This window comes from Acomys minous, assembly GCF_964271855.1.
Source record: "Acomys minous genome assembly, chromosome: 6".
Taxonomy (NCBI): Eukaryota; Metazoa; Chordata; class Mammalia; order Rodentia; family Muridae; genus Acomys; species Acomys minous.
In genome coordinates, this window is record NC_140487.1 from 38,411,935 (window position 1) to 38,428,658 (window position 16,724).

At 46.1% G+C, this 16,724-nt stretch overlaps 1 protein-coding gene across 2 annotated transcripts in view; it reads right to left on the reverse strand.

Moving 5' to 3' along the window:
* Positions 1-532: 532 nt before the first annotated feature.
* The window catches only part of PUS7 (pseudouridine synthase 7), a 43,920-nt gene continuing 27,728 nt past the window's right edge, over positions 533-16,724 (reverse strand). For both annotated transcript variants that reach the window (XM_084787584.1, XM_084787583.1), the window contains exons 8-16: positions 15,969-16,097; positions 14,331-14,456; positions 11,320-11,381; positions 10,204-10,364; positions 9,321-9,447; positions 8,191-8,292; positions 3,191-3,320; positions 2,073-2,164; positions 533-1,625 (exon numbers count right to left, since the gene is read on the reverse strand). In XM_084787584.1, coding sequence (XP_084643710.1) covers positions 1,489-1,625; positions 2,073-2,164; positions 3,191-3,320; positions 8,191-8,292; positions 9,321-9,447; positions 10,204-10,364; positions 11,320-11,381; positions 14,331-14,456; positions 15,969-16,097 — 1,066 coding nt within the window. In that variant the 3' untranslated portion in view covers positions 533-1,488. The remainder of the gene's footprint in view (positions 1,626-2,072; positions 2,165-3,190; positions 3,321-8,190; positions 8,293-9,320; positions 9,448-10,203; positions 10,365-11,319; positions 11,382-14,330; positions 14,457-15,968; positions 16,098-16,724) is intronic.

Sequence of the window (16,724 nt, forward strand, 5' to 3'; positions counted from 1 at the left end):
CATTTCCCAGATGAGGGCTGTGGGCTGAGCTTCTTTGCTTAAATGTGAATTTATATGTAGTCCGGCATATTCTTCCAACAGGAGCCTAACTTTGCTCAGAAATAAGTCGGACTACGAACGGAGTACAGGCAGGACCACTATGTTCAGTAAGTCTGACCTTGTAGGCAAAGGGTCTTTAGAAGCGAGCCAGCTGAAAGGGTTAGCTCTTCTCAGTCTTAGCCGTGGTACAGACCAGTGTGAGGGAAGGACCGAACACATCAGTGGCTCCCAACTGTGCTTTCTTGGCCAGATCCAGGGCACATGCCATTCCCTCTCTTCTCCAGGCATTTCCTTCAGTCCGGAAAGCACCCTGGGAGCCTAGGGAGTGACCCCGGGGAGGGATAACCTTGAGTCCAGACCAAGTCAGCAGTTACCCCAGTGGATACTGTTTCATGTGATACTTACATCCCACACCGGTTCACCCCAGCCAAGGATCCTCCACTCACTGAGTGCCTTGCTTTCCTTTAGCCGGGGACAAGATTTTTACGGGCACTCAGTTTTAGAATATTTATTTGATTTATTTACATAATTAGTAGAAAGGGATTCTTAAAAATATTTATTACATTTGCTTCTAGAAATAATAGAAAGTAAAACTGGTAGAGTCACATTACACAATTTCGGGAAGCCGTATCCGTCCTTTCAGAGAAAGGTGCTGCAGTGCCCTCGGTGGAAACGTTAAGCAGTTGGTGGCAGACGGTTAGCGCTGCCAGTAAGGAGCCCTTTTCAGCTTCCTAGGTTTTGTTGTTGATCCCCCATTTACTTTTGAGTCCAGTGCAAATAAATAAAAGGCACCTAGAGTAAATCAGACCTCCCCCAGGAAGAACGACATGTTTATATCAAGGAAAAGGCTCCCTTGAAGGGTGCTGACACTGTAAACACAAAAGCCACTGCAGCTCAGATGTATACAAACGCTCTCCTGAATTCGACTGACACACAGTCGCACAGTCGAAACCACTGTGTTTATAAGCCCGTGGGCGGTCTGTTAACACTGAAACCACCGCAAGCAGTGAGTGTTAAGTGTGGACTCGCTAGCATCCACAGTCAAGGTCTGTCTGCTGCGCTGGGTCTTCGGATGAGCCACTGTGTAATCCCACCATGGACTTACTAAATTCTCATTTGTACTTCATGTGCAGAGCAAAACCTAAAGCCGCTACTTTAAACCAAAGCCCTCTCCTTTAATTCTTAATAAAGCCAGAAAGCGGATACTGTACTAGAATTTAAGCACCTAAAGTATATTCTGACCAATTTATATTTTCTGAGCTATCATTAGGATCCTCATGTATGTGTACAAACATTGCAAATTATTTAAGCTGATAAAAACTTTAAAAAATACAAATAATCCTTTACTATAAAAGTTTCAAATTCCAAACATGAGTCAGCACTTGAGAGAGAAAAGCACAGGAGGCAGCAAGCAGGAACGTCAGCGCCTCCTCTGCGGCAGCGCCCTGCTCAGCGGAGCCAGTTTGTATTTAGCTGGGTCTGGTGCTTGATGCTAGTGTCCATTTTTAGCACTTCTCGAATGGCCATGGTGGCGTAAGTAGAAGGAGGAAGCGAAAAGTCCATCTTCAGAGCCCTGTACTTGCCTTCTGCCAGGCGAGAAAGAAGAGCATGCTCAGAAGCCGGAGGTCACAAGACTCCCCCAAAGCTGCACCCGTTCCCCTATGGTTCCACTCCCAAAGGGTCCACAGAGAATGAGACACAGAAATGACAGCATGTGAGCTTATGAGCCAGCTGGAAGGATGTGGCAGCTTCACTCAGGAACCTTGATGAACAGGGCAGGTAGGGCTGGCAGACAGCTCATTAGGTAAGAACACCTGCCACCAGGCCTGGTGACTTCAACTGGATCCCTGGGACCCACAGAGTGAAGAGGACCAGCCACCCCACCCCCACTGTCCTCCCATCTTCCTGTGTGTGTGTGTGTGTGTGTGTGTTTAGGTTTGTATGTGTGTGTGTGTATGTTTGTATGTGCGTATTTGTGTGTGTATATTTGTGTATGTGTGCGCATGCGTGTGCAACACATCTTGCTGATTTACCGGAAGCAAAGACCGGCGGTGGTTTTCCTTCCAGGTTGTCCACGTCCGTGTTGAAAAGTGGGATTTTAGGGTCATCATATGCAACGACTTCCCTTCAAAATACAGGAAGATAAGCACGAACATGAACACTGAGACGGCACAAAGCTCTTCATCCCCATTTGTTAAGCAAGGAAAACATACAGAGTGACCGGCAGGCCCCCCCAGGAACAGAGCAGGACAGATTTCATGTGTAACAGCTGCCTTTATAGTAACCTTATAGTAACATCTACTGTATAGTAGATGACAAATGGCATCAGACAGTAGAAATGACCTGGAACGTTTCCCTAGCATGGTGGGCTGCACTTGGCACAGGAGAGGTGGAGGCACCCATGGCATTTACACTCTCTGCACAGTGGGCACTGCTGCCACCACCTTCTGTCTCCAGAGTGTAGAAGGTAAAACCCACCTCTACCGACTCTTGCCCATAGCAGGAAAAGAAAGAGAAGAGGGAAAGAGAACTTCCTGGCAATTGGCAACTAGTTCAGGACTTTGTTTTCTTTCTTTCTTTTTTCCAGAGACAGGGTTTCTCTGTTGTAGCCGCTGCTGTCCTAGACTCGCTTTGTAGACTAGGATAGCCTCAAGCTCACAGAGACCCACCTGCCTCTGCCTCCCAACACTCATTTGTTTTTCTTTATTTTTTTAAAGATGTATTTATTATGTATAAAGTATTCTGCCTACATGTACACTTGAGCACCAAAAGAGGTCACCAGATCTCATTATAGATGGTTGTGAGCCACCATGTGGGTGCTGGGAATTGAACTCAGAAACTCTGGAAGAGCAGCCAGTGCTCTTAACCTCTGAGCCATCTCTCCAGCCCACAACACTCATTTCTTATCACCTGAAAAATACCAACTGGTGGCAGCAGTACCAGGACAGTCAACAGCTATGGAGTGTTTATATGCTGGGTTCTGAGCACAGAAACACACACACACACACACACACACACAGAGAGAGAGAGAGAGAGAGAGAGAGAGAGAGAGAGAGAGAGAGAGAGAGAGAGAGAGAGAGAGAGATTGAGAGGGAGTGCAAAATCTTGTGATACTATAAAGTACCCCAGTTCTGCATCAGTCTGTACTCACCAGCTGACATTCTGAGGCCGAATAATGATCTTGCGGTAGGCCCCCGATAAGGAGTAATCTCGAATTGTGTGCCTCATGTTGTCAATATCAAGACTGTCTGCCGTGAGCATTTCCCTGTAGGCCTCACTAACTAATAATACAAAAACACAAACAGTGAGTTGGAATGCTGTCTGTCAGCAGGTTACCTTCAACAGGCATTTCTAGTCAGACCGCCCCCACAAAGTGAGTTAACTCCAGAGACTGAGTCACCAGGCCTAAGGGGGTACCTGCAGCTTCAGCCAGTGACCCTGTGGTGTGGTCAGCCACATAGCTTGCAGCATGAAGTTTCTAAGCCAGCTTCAGAAAGCCGCTTCACACAGAGTTTCTAAATGCAGCTGATAACACGGTGACTCTACATGTTTAAAAACAGGAGACCCTAGAAACCACCTGGGTCACCTCAGCCCACAGGCATTTTCTAGTATTCCCACATGCCATCTGTGGGGGCTGCTACATGAAGCAGTGTCAGAAGGTCCCTCCCACTGCAGACAGGTCTGTCTTTCTGCACACTGCACTGTCAGCTTCTCTGAAACATGGCGGATTGACCGCCCTCCACACCCATCCCTAGGTGCTGTGGCGGTAACTGGGTTCATTTGATTTCGCTGCTTCAACTGTTCTTCCTTCGACATTTTTGGTTTATCTGCTCCAGGATAAGAGGACTCAACGGTAACTCCAGATACTTTATTTTTGTTGTTGTTTTATAAACGATTTGTCCGAGACAGGGTTTCTCTGTGTATCCCTGGATGTCCTGGAACTCACTTTGTGGACCAGGCTAGCCTCAAAGTTAAGAGATCCACATGCCTCTGCCCCATTAGTGCTGGAACTAAAGGTGTGCGACAGAGAGAGAGAGAGAGGTCAGAGGGCAACACTGGAGCTTTCGTTTGCTTGACTTCCCGGGCAGAGAGCAACACTGGAGCTTTCCTTTGCTTGACTTCACGGTCAGAGACTTCTGGCAGATTTGCACTGTCATACAGCACGTGCCTTTACCCATCTTGCTGGCCCTTAATGGTTTCTTTTTCTTTCTTTCCTTCTTTGGAGACAAAGTCTCACTAGGTACCCATGGTTGGCCTCAAGCTCACGGCGATCCTCCAGCCTCTGCCTCCTGAGTGTTAGGATTAAAGGTGTGCTCCTCCACACAGCCTTCCTGGCCCTTAATTTTTTATAAGCTACTATCAAACTAAATTTGTTTTCACAATTAAACATTTTTTCACTGTTACTTTTTGGGTTTTTTTTTGGGGGGGGAATTCCTTTTTCTTTTTGGCTTTTGCTTTTCTTTTTGTTTTGTTTTGTTTTGTTTTTGAGACAGGGTTTCTCTGTGTAGCCTTGGCTGTTCTGGACTCACTTTGTAGACCAGGCTGCCCTTGAACTCTCAGCAATCCGCCAGCCTCTGCCTCCCAAGTGCTGGGACTAAAGGTGTGCGCCACCACACCCACCTTCACTTTTACTTTTTATTTAAGTGTGTGTGTGTGTGTGTGTGTGTGTGTGTGTGTGTATGTGTGTGTATAAGTGTATATGTTTCTGTGTATATGCCTAGGAAGGCACTGGATCCCTCTGGGGCTTAAGCTGCAGGCAGATGTGTACCACCCAATGTGGGTGTGGGATCTGAATTTGTCTGTAAGAATAACAGTCTCACTTGACCACTGGGCCATCTCTCTAGGATGCTGTGTAGCCTGGGAGCCCCTGACTGAGACCTTCCCCGCCTCAGCTTCCCCAGTGCTATGCTGGCGCATACGTTTCCGTAGGCCTGACAGTGAGGACTTACATTCGGTGCTTCGGTAACGAGTCTTCCTATTACTAACACAAACTTCATCTTACACTATTTACAAGTATGACATGATTTAGGAATGTACTCAATTCGTTTCTCTCTTTTTAAAAAATATTTATTTTCTGTAGGTGACTGCTCTATCTGCATGTACACCACATTACAGATGGTTGTGAACCACCATGTGGTTGCTGGGAATTGAACTCAGAACCTCTGGAAGAACAGACAGTGCTCTTAACCTCTGAGCCATCTCTCCAGGCCTCAATTCGTTTCTTTTTTTTTTTTTTTTTTTTTTTTTTTTTTTTTTTGGTTTTTCGAGACAGAGTCTCTCTGTGTAGCCTTGGCTGTCCTGGACTCACTTTGTAGACCAGCCTGGCCTCGAACTCACAGCGATCCGCCTGCCTCTGCCTCCCAAGTGCTGGGATTAAAGGCGTGCGCCACCACGCCCAGCCTCGTTTCTTTACTCAAGTGAGTCATTACAACGTTGGAAATACAGGGACAAGGAAAGAAGGCAGCCTTCCCTGTGCCCCTAAGAACTTTGGGGTACTAGATGTGGCCATGTTATAGGCCCAAATGCCTAACTGTACCTAGTAGGGTGCGTCCTTCATGAATGGCTTTGCCAAAGCTTCTGCTAAATTTACTTTTTTTTAAATTGGAACCAGGCAAGTCCCAGATACTGAGAGGAAGAAGAAAGGCAGGAGGGTACACTTTTCTCTTCTGTGACATCCGACTCAGGGCATCACTTTGACTAATGGATACCTGGTGTACCTATTAGTTTTTGTTAACTTGACACAAACTAGAGTCACCTGGGAGAAGGGGACCTTGACTAAGGAATGGCTCCCATCAGACTGGCCTGTGGCATGCCTGTGGGGCATTTTTCCCAACTGCTGGTGCTCGTAGAAAGGTCCAGCCCACCCTGGGTGGTGCCATGCCCAGACAGGTGGTCTTGGCTTGTCTGAGCAGGCCAGAGGAAGCAAGGCAGCACCTTTCCTGAGTTTCTGCGCTGACTCCCCGGCATGCGTGAGTGTGACTGGGTCGTGTAAGCCACATACATCCTCTCCTCCTCAAGTTGCCTCTGGTCAAGTTGCTTTATCTCAACAACAGAAACAAAACTGGACCCTGGGGCAGCAAAGTGGCCAACATGACTTATTCTCCTGTTTCAGCTGAGCCTCTAGCACCGCTATTGAAAGTGAAGCCTGGGGACATGGCTTTAATTAGACCAACTTACCGGGCCACCCTACAGGTGTCTGTGATAGCCGTTTGGCTGAGACTGGCTGTGAGTCAGGGGACTCGGTGTGGAAGAGTCCTCTTGCTGTGGACATGCCCCGAACAGAGGAAAGGCAAAAGCGTTCCCTCTCGCCCAGACCTGGGACACCATATTTTTCTCCTGCTCCTGGACCTCACGACCTGCACAGGCAGAACCTTGTACCTGAAGCGCCTGACTGACAGTCAGACCAACGGCTTCCCTGGTTCTCTAGCATGTAGTCAGCCTGAGATTTCTCAGGAGCTAGGTTCTGGTAAGCCAATGCCTCTCATAAGTCCCCCTTTATCTCTGTTTATGCTATCTGTTCCGGGAGCACCCTAACTAAAACAAGCTTTGCTTTTTTTTCCTCCCTTTTAAAAGCACAATTTTATCAGAGTTTAAAAGAAAAACTCCAAGGGAGGCAAGCTGCAGCTCTCAGCAGATGTCCAAAGAAGGATGGAGAAGAGGAAGAGAGAAAGCCAGGCCATCTGAGTGAGGCACAGAGGTCAGCCATGTGGCAAAAAGGAGGGAGGGGGGGGCGTCCTCAGAGAAAGAGTAAGGAAGCACCAAGTGCCAAAAACCACACCTGCCGGCATCAAACAAAAACAGGAAAAGTCACACCTCCAGAAGAGGCAGAATCAACAGACCCTCACGGAGGCTGAGTGGCCACCGCCACTCAGAGCACCTTAAGCTCTCTCCTTGGCCCCTGCCCACCTCCCTCACTCTCTCCTCCAATCCAGCCCCATCTCGTCAGTGAGGTCAGCAGTCCTGTTACGGATGTGGACGACTTACAAGTCAGATCTCAATAAACCTGCCTAGAGGTGTCCCCATCAGCCAGGAAGGAGTTTAGTGCTAATCATTTTCTAATTATGAAATTTCAGGGAATGTACCACTAGTAAGTAGAATTCTAGCCCTCTGACTCTCCAGGCCAGTGCTGGCTGGGAGTAGGTACTGGGTCAGCTCTTCCCAACTGCTCAGGGCTGTTCTTTTCCTGACTCTGAGTCTGTGGGTCACAGAAGTTGCAAGTCCTCCCTCTGCCACCAAGAGCATCCATGAAGGTGACAGAAACAAAGTCTGGAGAATAGGAAGCAATCCTCCAGCCTCAGCACCTGGGCTCACAGGACCTCACAGGACCGTGACTCTGCAATGGGGTAGCTAATAACTTATATTATCCTCCTGAATGCCTTACTTTCTGGGAGACCTTCACCATAGAAAAAAAGTTATTGCTCATATAAAATAAGATTATTGTTCACATATGTATTTCTAAGTAGCCCTGGAACTTGCTTTGTAGACCAGGCTAGCCTTGATTTTCCAGAGACCTGTCAGCCTCTCCTGGCTAGCCATCACACCCAGCTGTTTAAATATTTTTTGAAGGCTAACTCTCCATTAAAAAAAAATGTGTTAGAAAGGAAGCTTTAAGATTATGTTTCGGGCTGGAGAGATGGCTCAGTGGTTAAGAGCACTGATTGTTCTTCCAGAGGTCCTGAGTTCAATTCCCAGCAACTACATGGTGGCTCACAGCCATCTATAATGTGATCTGATGCCCTCTTCGGGCCCACAGGTGACATGGAAGACAGAGCACTATATACATAATAAAAAATAAATAAAATTAAAAAGAAAAAGAAAAACAAACAAAACAAAGTGCTTAAAGTAGTGATAGAATTCCTTACGTACTATAAGTTAAAAAAAATAAGATTATGTTTCAAAGTCGGGCGTTGTGGGTCATGCCTTTAATCCCAGCACTCGGGAGGCAGAGGTAGGTGGACTGCTATGAGTTTGAGGCCAGCCTGGTCTACAAACCGAGTCTAGGACAGCCAAGGCTACACAGAGAAACCCTGTCTTGAAAAACCAAAAAGATTATGTTTCAAGTACTGAGTCTCTCTTGGCTTCAGTCTTGGCTACTGTCAGCTTAATCACATCACACCTGTTTTAACGATTTGGCCCACACATGGAACTTACTTTTATGTTTGGGGTAGATGACATCAAAACCAGGCAAAGGCATCACCACGTCATGAATGGAGTAGCTATTAACATCATCTTCCTCAATGTAGGTGGCCGTGGCTGCAAATCCACAAGTAAACAGCGGGTTAAGAGAGAAAACATTCTTCATGAATTCAGGTTCCTAAAATTATACACATCCAAGTGAGTCAAAAGTACAAGGTGTCGGGGTACAGAGGCCCAGGTAGCTTAGGTCCTCCCTTTTTTCAGTCAGCTGAGGAACCTTGTGAAAATCAGAATACCTCCCAGCACTGCTGCGACAGAGCAATGCAGGCAGACTGTAGGCCAGACACACAGCGGTGCTTCACAGTGAGCAGGGTACTGGCACTTTTATTCTGTGTGATTTGCCTGTATGTATGTCTGTGCACCATGTGTGGGCAGAAACTCAGAGGCCAGAAGCGGGTGTTGGATTCCCTGGAAATGGAGTTACAGACAGTTGTGAGCCGCCACATAGGTGCTGGGGATGGAACCTGGCTCTTCAGAAGAGCAGCCAGCGCTATTTACAGCTGAGCCACAGCTCTAGGCCACATTAAAAAAAAATCTTTTTTTGTTTGTTTGTTTGTTTTCAAGACAGGGTTTTCTCTGTGTCGCCCTGGCTGTCCTAGACTCTGTTTGTAGACCTGGCTGGTCTTGAACTCACAGAGATCCACTTGCTTTTCCCTCCTGAGTGTTACCATGGTCCAGCCAGCACTTCTTATGTTAATGCTTTGAACCACTGTGTACACTCACGAGCAAAGTTAGCTCCAGTCTGGTGTTCACAAAGAAACTGCCCTAGGACACACTCAACACTGAGACATGTCCATAAGAGTGGGCCTTTTGAAGACCTAGAGAATGCCCGTAAAGGACTGTAGCCAATACTGGCCCAAAGGTTATTCGGCTACACTAGTTGGAGACCCAGACGTGGCTTCTTATTCAAAACACATATACTTTCCTTAGTGATACTAACTAGCAGCCTGAGCTCGTGTGGCCGCTCCATCTCCCAGTTACTAACACTGCTCTTTCTGAACTAGTAGCCAAACTCGATTTCAAACACTGCTGTAAAATATCTGTGTTGTGATGTGGCTGAGTGACAGCAGCATATGTCATGTTACCTCCTTTGAGAACAAGGTCCCCAGGGACGGGTTTCAGCCCATAGTCTTCTATCCTTTTGCTCACCATGTTATTCCACACATAGCTTTGGTAACTATGGATATACATTAGGCGATTATTTCTTGGTATCTGCAGAGAAAGGAGAAAACAGGAAAAGAACTCTGAACATTTAAAGTGCCATTTTCCCAGATATTTTGTTCGTTTAGTGGCAAGAAACTCAGACCTCGTATCTGATTGCGGGGCTGGGAGTGTGGCTCAGTGGGCGAGCACCGGGTGCCCTGAGTGATACACGTACGTATGAACTGTGATTACCAATACGGGCCCTTTACTTGAAAAGGCACTAACAGGCAACCGCTTACTACGGCCTGTCCAACATTCTTCCTTAGGCAGTTTAACGCTCCAGTGAAGACGATGACAGAGAAATGGCAGGACAGTGGGGTAGGATGGCTCAGCAGGGAAAGGTGCTTGTAGCCAAGCCTGACTCCTGAATTTGATCTCCACGGACCTAATATAAAGAGCGAATGGACCTGCGCAGGCTGTCCTGGCCCCTTCCTGTGTGCTTAAGCAGATGCCCGCGCCCTGCGTGGGCACAAACACAAGAGAGTTTTAAAAAGAAACGGCCATACGACGACGGGTTCTGGATTTCTCAAATCCCATTCGATTACATTAAATATGTCCCACAGATACTTTCCTGGGCATCTAACGTCATAAACACCGCCACCGTTCCCCACTCAGGCTGCCCATCACCTTGCAGGGTCAGACTGAGGCACCCCCAGGTACGCTCCTTTGAAGACCACTGAAGGATTCCTTCAGAATCCTTTAAGATTGCGCTCAAGCGGCACTGACCACCTCCGGCCATCGCCTGTCTTCGCAAGTTGCACTCACTATGCCAAATGCAGAGACTATATTCTTCATGCCGTACTTGGAAAGTCCTCGAAGCAGCTGCCCTTCCACACACCTTTTCACAGGTAGTTTCTTGAGGGCAGAGGCTGGGTCTTTGGTCTTGGCCCACTCTTCTCTGCATTTCACCAAGTACCCCTTTTCAGCTGCGGGAGAAGAGAAGCTACGTTAAAACTTGCCCACCAGGAAAATGGGCATCACTTAGCACGCTTCCTAGGGAACCTAAGGCTGGGGAACCTGTCCTGGGTAATGGAGAAGCTCACAGTTGGTCACAAACACTCGGGGGGCCCAGGGAATTGACTCTCTAGGGCTCTGCCAGCAGCAAAAGTCACGACAGTCATCATCACCCCAGCACATGACAAGCCTTGAAGGAGTGGCTCCTTTTCTTTGGCCACTGCACTCTCAAGTTTAATGGGCTCCTTGATTTAAAATTAAAAACAGTATTTTTTAGCTTGCAAATTAATAGTTATCTTAAGTGAATATTATTATTTTGAAAACTTATAAACTCCTAGTCAAATCCCCCTTCACAGTATACTTTTAGAGCTTTTTCCCGGAAAACTTTTAGTCAACTCTTTAAAAATCTTTAAGGTACTTTGCCAAGGTTGCATATTTCATTATACCATGCTTTAACAAAATAGCCATACAAATAAGTTTTCTATAAACCAGAGCATTTGCACTGAAGGGGAATGAATTGACTTCAAGTATATCTAATCACGCATGAATAAGTTAGATGAATAAAGAGCTAAAACCAGGATATAGAGCTTAAAAATTTATGTAAAACACATAAACATGTAAAACAGTGAAAATAATATGGCATTTAAAAATTCTTAATATAGCCACGTGTGGTGGCACTCGGGAGGCAGAGGCAGGCCGATTGCTGTGAGTTCAAAGCCAGCCTGGTCTACAAAGTGAGTCCAGGATAACCAAGGCTACACAGAGAAACCGTGTCTCCAAAACCAAAACAAAATGATAATAATAATAATAATAATAAATCAAGAACTTTAAAATAATAACCTTCACAGTTATTTTACTTAAAGCAATTCTATGAATATCTATCTGTATATTCTATGCATTTTATTTTAATATAAATCTTTTTCTCACCTCCAGAACGGGGTTTTAATATTAAATCCATGACTTCTGTCCAGGAATTCTGTAGAATTGCTCTATAATTAAACAGTTTTTATATTACTTAATTTTGCATAAGATTTATAAGCTCAACTGTTGAGATGGCAACAAGTAACGCTTATTAATTTATTAAATTCAAATGTATGCAGTAAAATGATACACACGTCACTGACCACTACCCACAGTAAAAAGCTTCTCTGGGGCTGGAAGGATGGCTCTCTAGTTAAGAGTACTTATTGTGGAGCTGGAGAGATGGCTCAGGAGTTAAGAGCACTGTATGCTCTTCCAAAGGTCCTGAGTTCAATTCCCAGCAACCACATGGTGGCTCACAACCACCTATAATGAGATCATGTGCCTCTTCTGGCGTGCAGGTGTACACACAAGCAGAACACTGTATAAATAGATATATCTTTAGGGTGCTTATTGCTGTTGCAGAGGACCTGAGGTTGGTTCCCAGCACCCACGACTAGCATGCTCAAGTGCCTGTAACTCGGGCTCCAGGATCTGCTGCCCTCTTCTGGCCTCTATATGCATTACACTCAATATGCACAACACCTCCAACAACACAATCATATCATCTCCTCCAATGACCAGGGAGCATGAGAAGGGAGTGGAAAGAATGTAAAGGCTGGAGGTGGGAGCAGGGAGGGAGCTGACTTCTGAGCACGGCACAGCTGCCGTAGTGCGACTGGTGCACACTTTCTTCAGTGATAAGGTATCCACATGCTCCTGTGAACAACTTTAATGAACCTCAAGGGCACACATGGAACACACGAGGAAAGGGAAGAAAGCTGGGAAGACGCAGGGAGGGAGAACATGACTGGGTATGTACCATGTGAAAATAATGAAACCAATTAGAGCATGTAATTAATACACGCCAAAAGAACATTAATGAAAAGTCTAGGCTGTCCTTTTGCTATGGACAATAATATAGCTTTTCACATACTGTCTTTATATATTCTGGATACAAACCATCTTCTGTTTAACTATACACCGGGTCTTGGCATTTTCCTTTAGAAACTCTATGACAATAATCGTAAGTTCTCTGAAGGTAGGAAGTAGACTGACATCGTGAAAACAAATAGTCTGAAACTCTGAATTAAGTTGTACTGACCTGTGGGTAATTTACGCAACGTCTGTTTCTGAGCAAATCTGACAGCACTTTATCGAGCAATTGTTTGCACTAACCTTTTCTAGAATACAAGACTATAGGGTCACATGGCTGTGCTTCTGCTAATGAGTTAAAAATACACGGGCCTAAGCAACTCTTCCTTAATGTTCTCTCCCACGACACCTGTACTATGCTTGTCTGTATTTCCTATTGGTCACTGTAGTGGTTTTTCCTCTTTTGTGCTGGAGACCTATAGGGCTTCGTGTACACTAGGCAAGTGCTCTATCGGCTGAGCCACACTCCAGTCCTAAACTTTTTTCTTCTTGCTTTTTTTCCTAAATTAGCAGGCAAAATCATTCTATGTTGCCCAGGCTGGCCTGGCCTTTCACAATCCTACCTCAGCCACTCATGTAGCTGTCCTGGACTCCATATGCCTGCCTGGCCTTAATTTACAAATATTACTATTTAGTAATCACTTAGTTCATTTTAAGCCTAGAAATAACTGTAAACACCATATTCACTCCCAGCACTCTGTACTCTCTCTACTTTACAGATGGGTTGAGGCTCAGGACTTGAGCCTCACTTTACTGCCAGCATTCACAGGAGCTGCCACGCAGCAGACCGATGATGCTGGAAATCTGGACTGGAGAGACTGGGTCTCCTGCTGCTCAGTCAGTGTGCTTGGGCAGCCCTCCCGAAGCGCACTATCCTTGCTGAGAAAGAAATGTTCTGATATCGTGGTCAGGGTGTAACTGCCGTCCGTCCGGCTCCCATGTGAATAGTTACTTTATGTAACACAGTCCCTGCTGGACACTCGGATTCCCACAGGACAGTTAGGGAGCCAAGCATTTATTGATTAGATTTCTGCTCTAATTTACCCCGGAGGGTGTTGCTATTATCTAAATGCGAACCAAGCTCTTAAATTGCACATTACTAGTGAGAGCTTCTAGAGTTTTCTTGGAATGGTGAGGAAGGGCAGATGAAAGGTTCATCAACTGGGACTATGTTAAGAGAGGTCCATGGGCACGCCTTGGGTTTGAGACCTCCGGGTCTGTGCCACCCAGCTTTTTACTGCTGACCACTTACTTATTAAAAAGTAAAAAAAGAGCCAGGAATGGTGGCGTACACCTTTAGGCCCAGCACTCAGGAGGGAGGCAGAGACATGCTGATCTCTGAGTTCAAGGCCAGCATGGTCTACAGAGTAAGTTCCAGGACAGCCTGGGCCACACAGAGAAACCCTGTCTCAAAAAACCAAAAAGATAAAAACTAACCAACCAACCAAACCCCCACCTACCAAAACTCAGAGATCTCTTGAAAGGGCTGTTAAGAATGGAGTAGGTCTTATCTTTTTCAACTGTGTGTGTTATATACATGTGCAACTAGAGGACCGAAAGTCATCCTTGATGGCTCTCCAGCTTATTTTTTCAGTTTCTCACTGATTAGTCTAGTCTAGTTGGCCAAAGAGGTCCAGGGACCCACTTGTCTCCAGGCCTGGGGTCACAGATATGTGCGGCACACCTGGCTTCTGTGCAGATGCAGGGATCTGAGGCCAGGTCTTCATGCTCACTATGCATCCAGAGCTATAATAGCAAGAAAATGTCTAAAAAACCATGACCTAGTTGGGGCTGGAGAGATGGCTCAGAAGTTAAGAGCACTATCTGTTCTTCCAGAGGTCCTGAGTTCAATTCCTCACAACTGCACATAACTATCTATACTGAGATCTGATGCCCTCTACTGGTATGCAGGTGTACATGCAAGGCAGAGCACTCATGTACATAAATCTTAAAAACAAACAAACAAACAAACCACGACATAACAAAACACACCCCCAATAAAAAGATAAACATAGATAAATGTTAGAAAATCAAATACAAACCTTCCAACTTGGTATGTAGGGACAGCTGTGGTCCCAAATCTTTGCATGCCATAGTAGTTAATGAAGCCGGTCTCCTTCAGGGACTGCATGGCTTGTTGAACCTGCTCATCAGTTCCTGTGATATTCCTGTAGGGACCCAAATTATGCACGGGAAAATGGACAGTTAAATACATTCTATGATGCCCATCCCAACAGCAGTGTCTCCACCTCACCTCTGCAATCTTTTCTCTGAGGACGCTGTTGGTTTGTTAATGTGATTATATAAATTTACCATTTTAACCATTTGTTGTTGTTTGGGTTTTTTTGGGGGGAGGGGAATAGAGTCTCTCTCTGTATAGCCCTGGGTATCCTAGAACTGGATTTGTAGAAAAAGGTGGCCTTGAACTCACAAACTGCTCTGCCTCTGTGCTTTAATCCTTAGTGCTGGGATAAAAGGCATGTCCCACCACTGGCCAGATCATTTTAATCAGTTTTAAGTACAATTTATTAGAGCATGAAGCACATGTGCAATGTGGTGCAGTGATCCCCAACTTATTCACTGTCTCCAAATTCATCATTCATTTATTTTACAACAGTTTTGCTATATTATGTAGCCCCACCCCCCAGCCCCGGCCAGCCTGAGATCTTTGGAGACCAGGCTGACCTTCAAGGAGTAGTGTGATCTCCTACCTCTGCCTCCAGAGAGCTGGGATTGCCGGCATGCGCCTGTTCCCAGACTGAAACTTAAGCCGACCAATAACTCTTTGCCAAAGCAAGCTTTCTATGAATGTGCCCACTCTAGGTACCGCATACCAATTAAATTATAGGCTCTTAACCAGGTGTGGTGGTGCATGCCTGTAATCCCAGCACTTGGGAAGCAGAGGCAGGTGGAGGGGCACTGTGAGTTCAAGACCAGCCTGGTCTACAAAGTGAGTCCAGGACAACCAAGGCTACATAGAGAAACCCTGCCTCAAAAATAAAACAAAAACCCAAACCAAAACAAAAACACCAGCCCCACAAACAACAATAAGGCGCACGCCTTTAATCCCAGCACTCAAGAGGCAGAGGCTGGTGGATCTCTGTGAGTCTAGGCCAGCCTAGTTGAATTCCAGGACAGACAGAGCCACACAAAGAAACCGGTCTCCAAAAACCAAAAACACCACCGCCACCAACCCCCCAAACCCTTGCCTAAAACAGGTTCATATAGAGGGGGAGGAGGTCCCCCTCAGTCACAGACATAGGGGAGGGGAATAGGGTGAAAACGGGAGGGAGGGAGGAATGGGAGGAAACAAAGGATGGAATAACAATTGAGAAGTAATATGAATAAATTAATTTTGAAAGTATAATAAAACCTGTATCTGAAGAACACAGTGTTTCTGAAGGCTATGAGAAGCTTTTGGGAGAGAGAGAGAGAGAGAGAGAGAGAGAGAGAGAGAGAGAGAGAGAGAGACAGACAGACAGACAGACAGACAGACAGACCATTTATCAGGAAAAATACTACTCAGTATTTGCTCCTCACTCCTACAGGCCCTGTTCTCCCAGCCAGCATTTCTGTGTGTCCCAGCAGCTACCCTGTACATGGTCAGCACATACGAAAGCTCTCATGGCGACCAAGCCAGCCGGCCAAGCCCAGTGTCCACTGCTGCAGCAGCGCTTTACCTGAGGACAACCGTGAAGTGATTGCCTTGAAGCTCCCCCAGCTTCAGAGGGCCTTTCTGATAGCTGAAGTTCCCCAGCTTGAAGTTCATCAAGCACTTGTTGAGGTGGGCGAGCCTTTGTGCGCTTATCCTTTAAAGAGAAGAGGAGCAGAGAAAAGTCATGAGACTCTACGGAGGGCAAGGGCACAGCAAGGCTGTGACCGCAAGGAAGCTGGGTGCACGTTTCCCGGCCCCCGTACTATTCTCACGCGTGACAGTACTGCAACGCTGGGGCTTAAGTACCCATGGGAGCACACAGGTAAGAGATGTGGAGGTGACAAAGCTGATGGTGGCAGAAAGCAAGCCCACAGAACTCTGAAGAATGGCCTTTAATGTTTAAGAAGAGGTTAGTCACAATTGGGCCAGTAAGAAAAAGATCGTAAACTCATAACCAAAAAACAACCTTGGAAACCACAAAAGAAAATCCATAGGTTCATCCCCCGGAAAAAGATTTGATCTCTGCATTTTCTTTCCTTTAAAACACACATTAAATCTCAAAAGCTGGGCGGTGGGGGCGCACGCCTTTAATCCCAGCATTTGGGAGGCAGAGGCAGGTGGATCGCTATGAGTCCTAAGCCAATCTGGTCTACAAAAGCGAGTCCAGGACAGTCAAGGCTACACAGAGAAACCCTGTCTTGAAAAACAAAACAAAACAAACAAACAAAAACAAAACAAACAAAATAAAAACAAATAAAACACACATTAAAGCTCTATATCA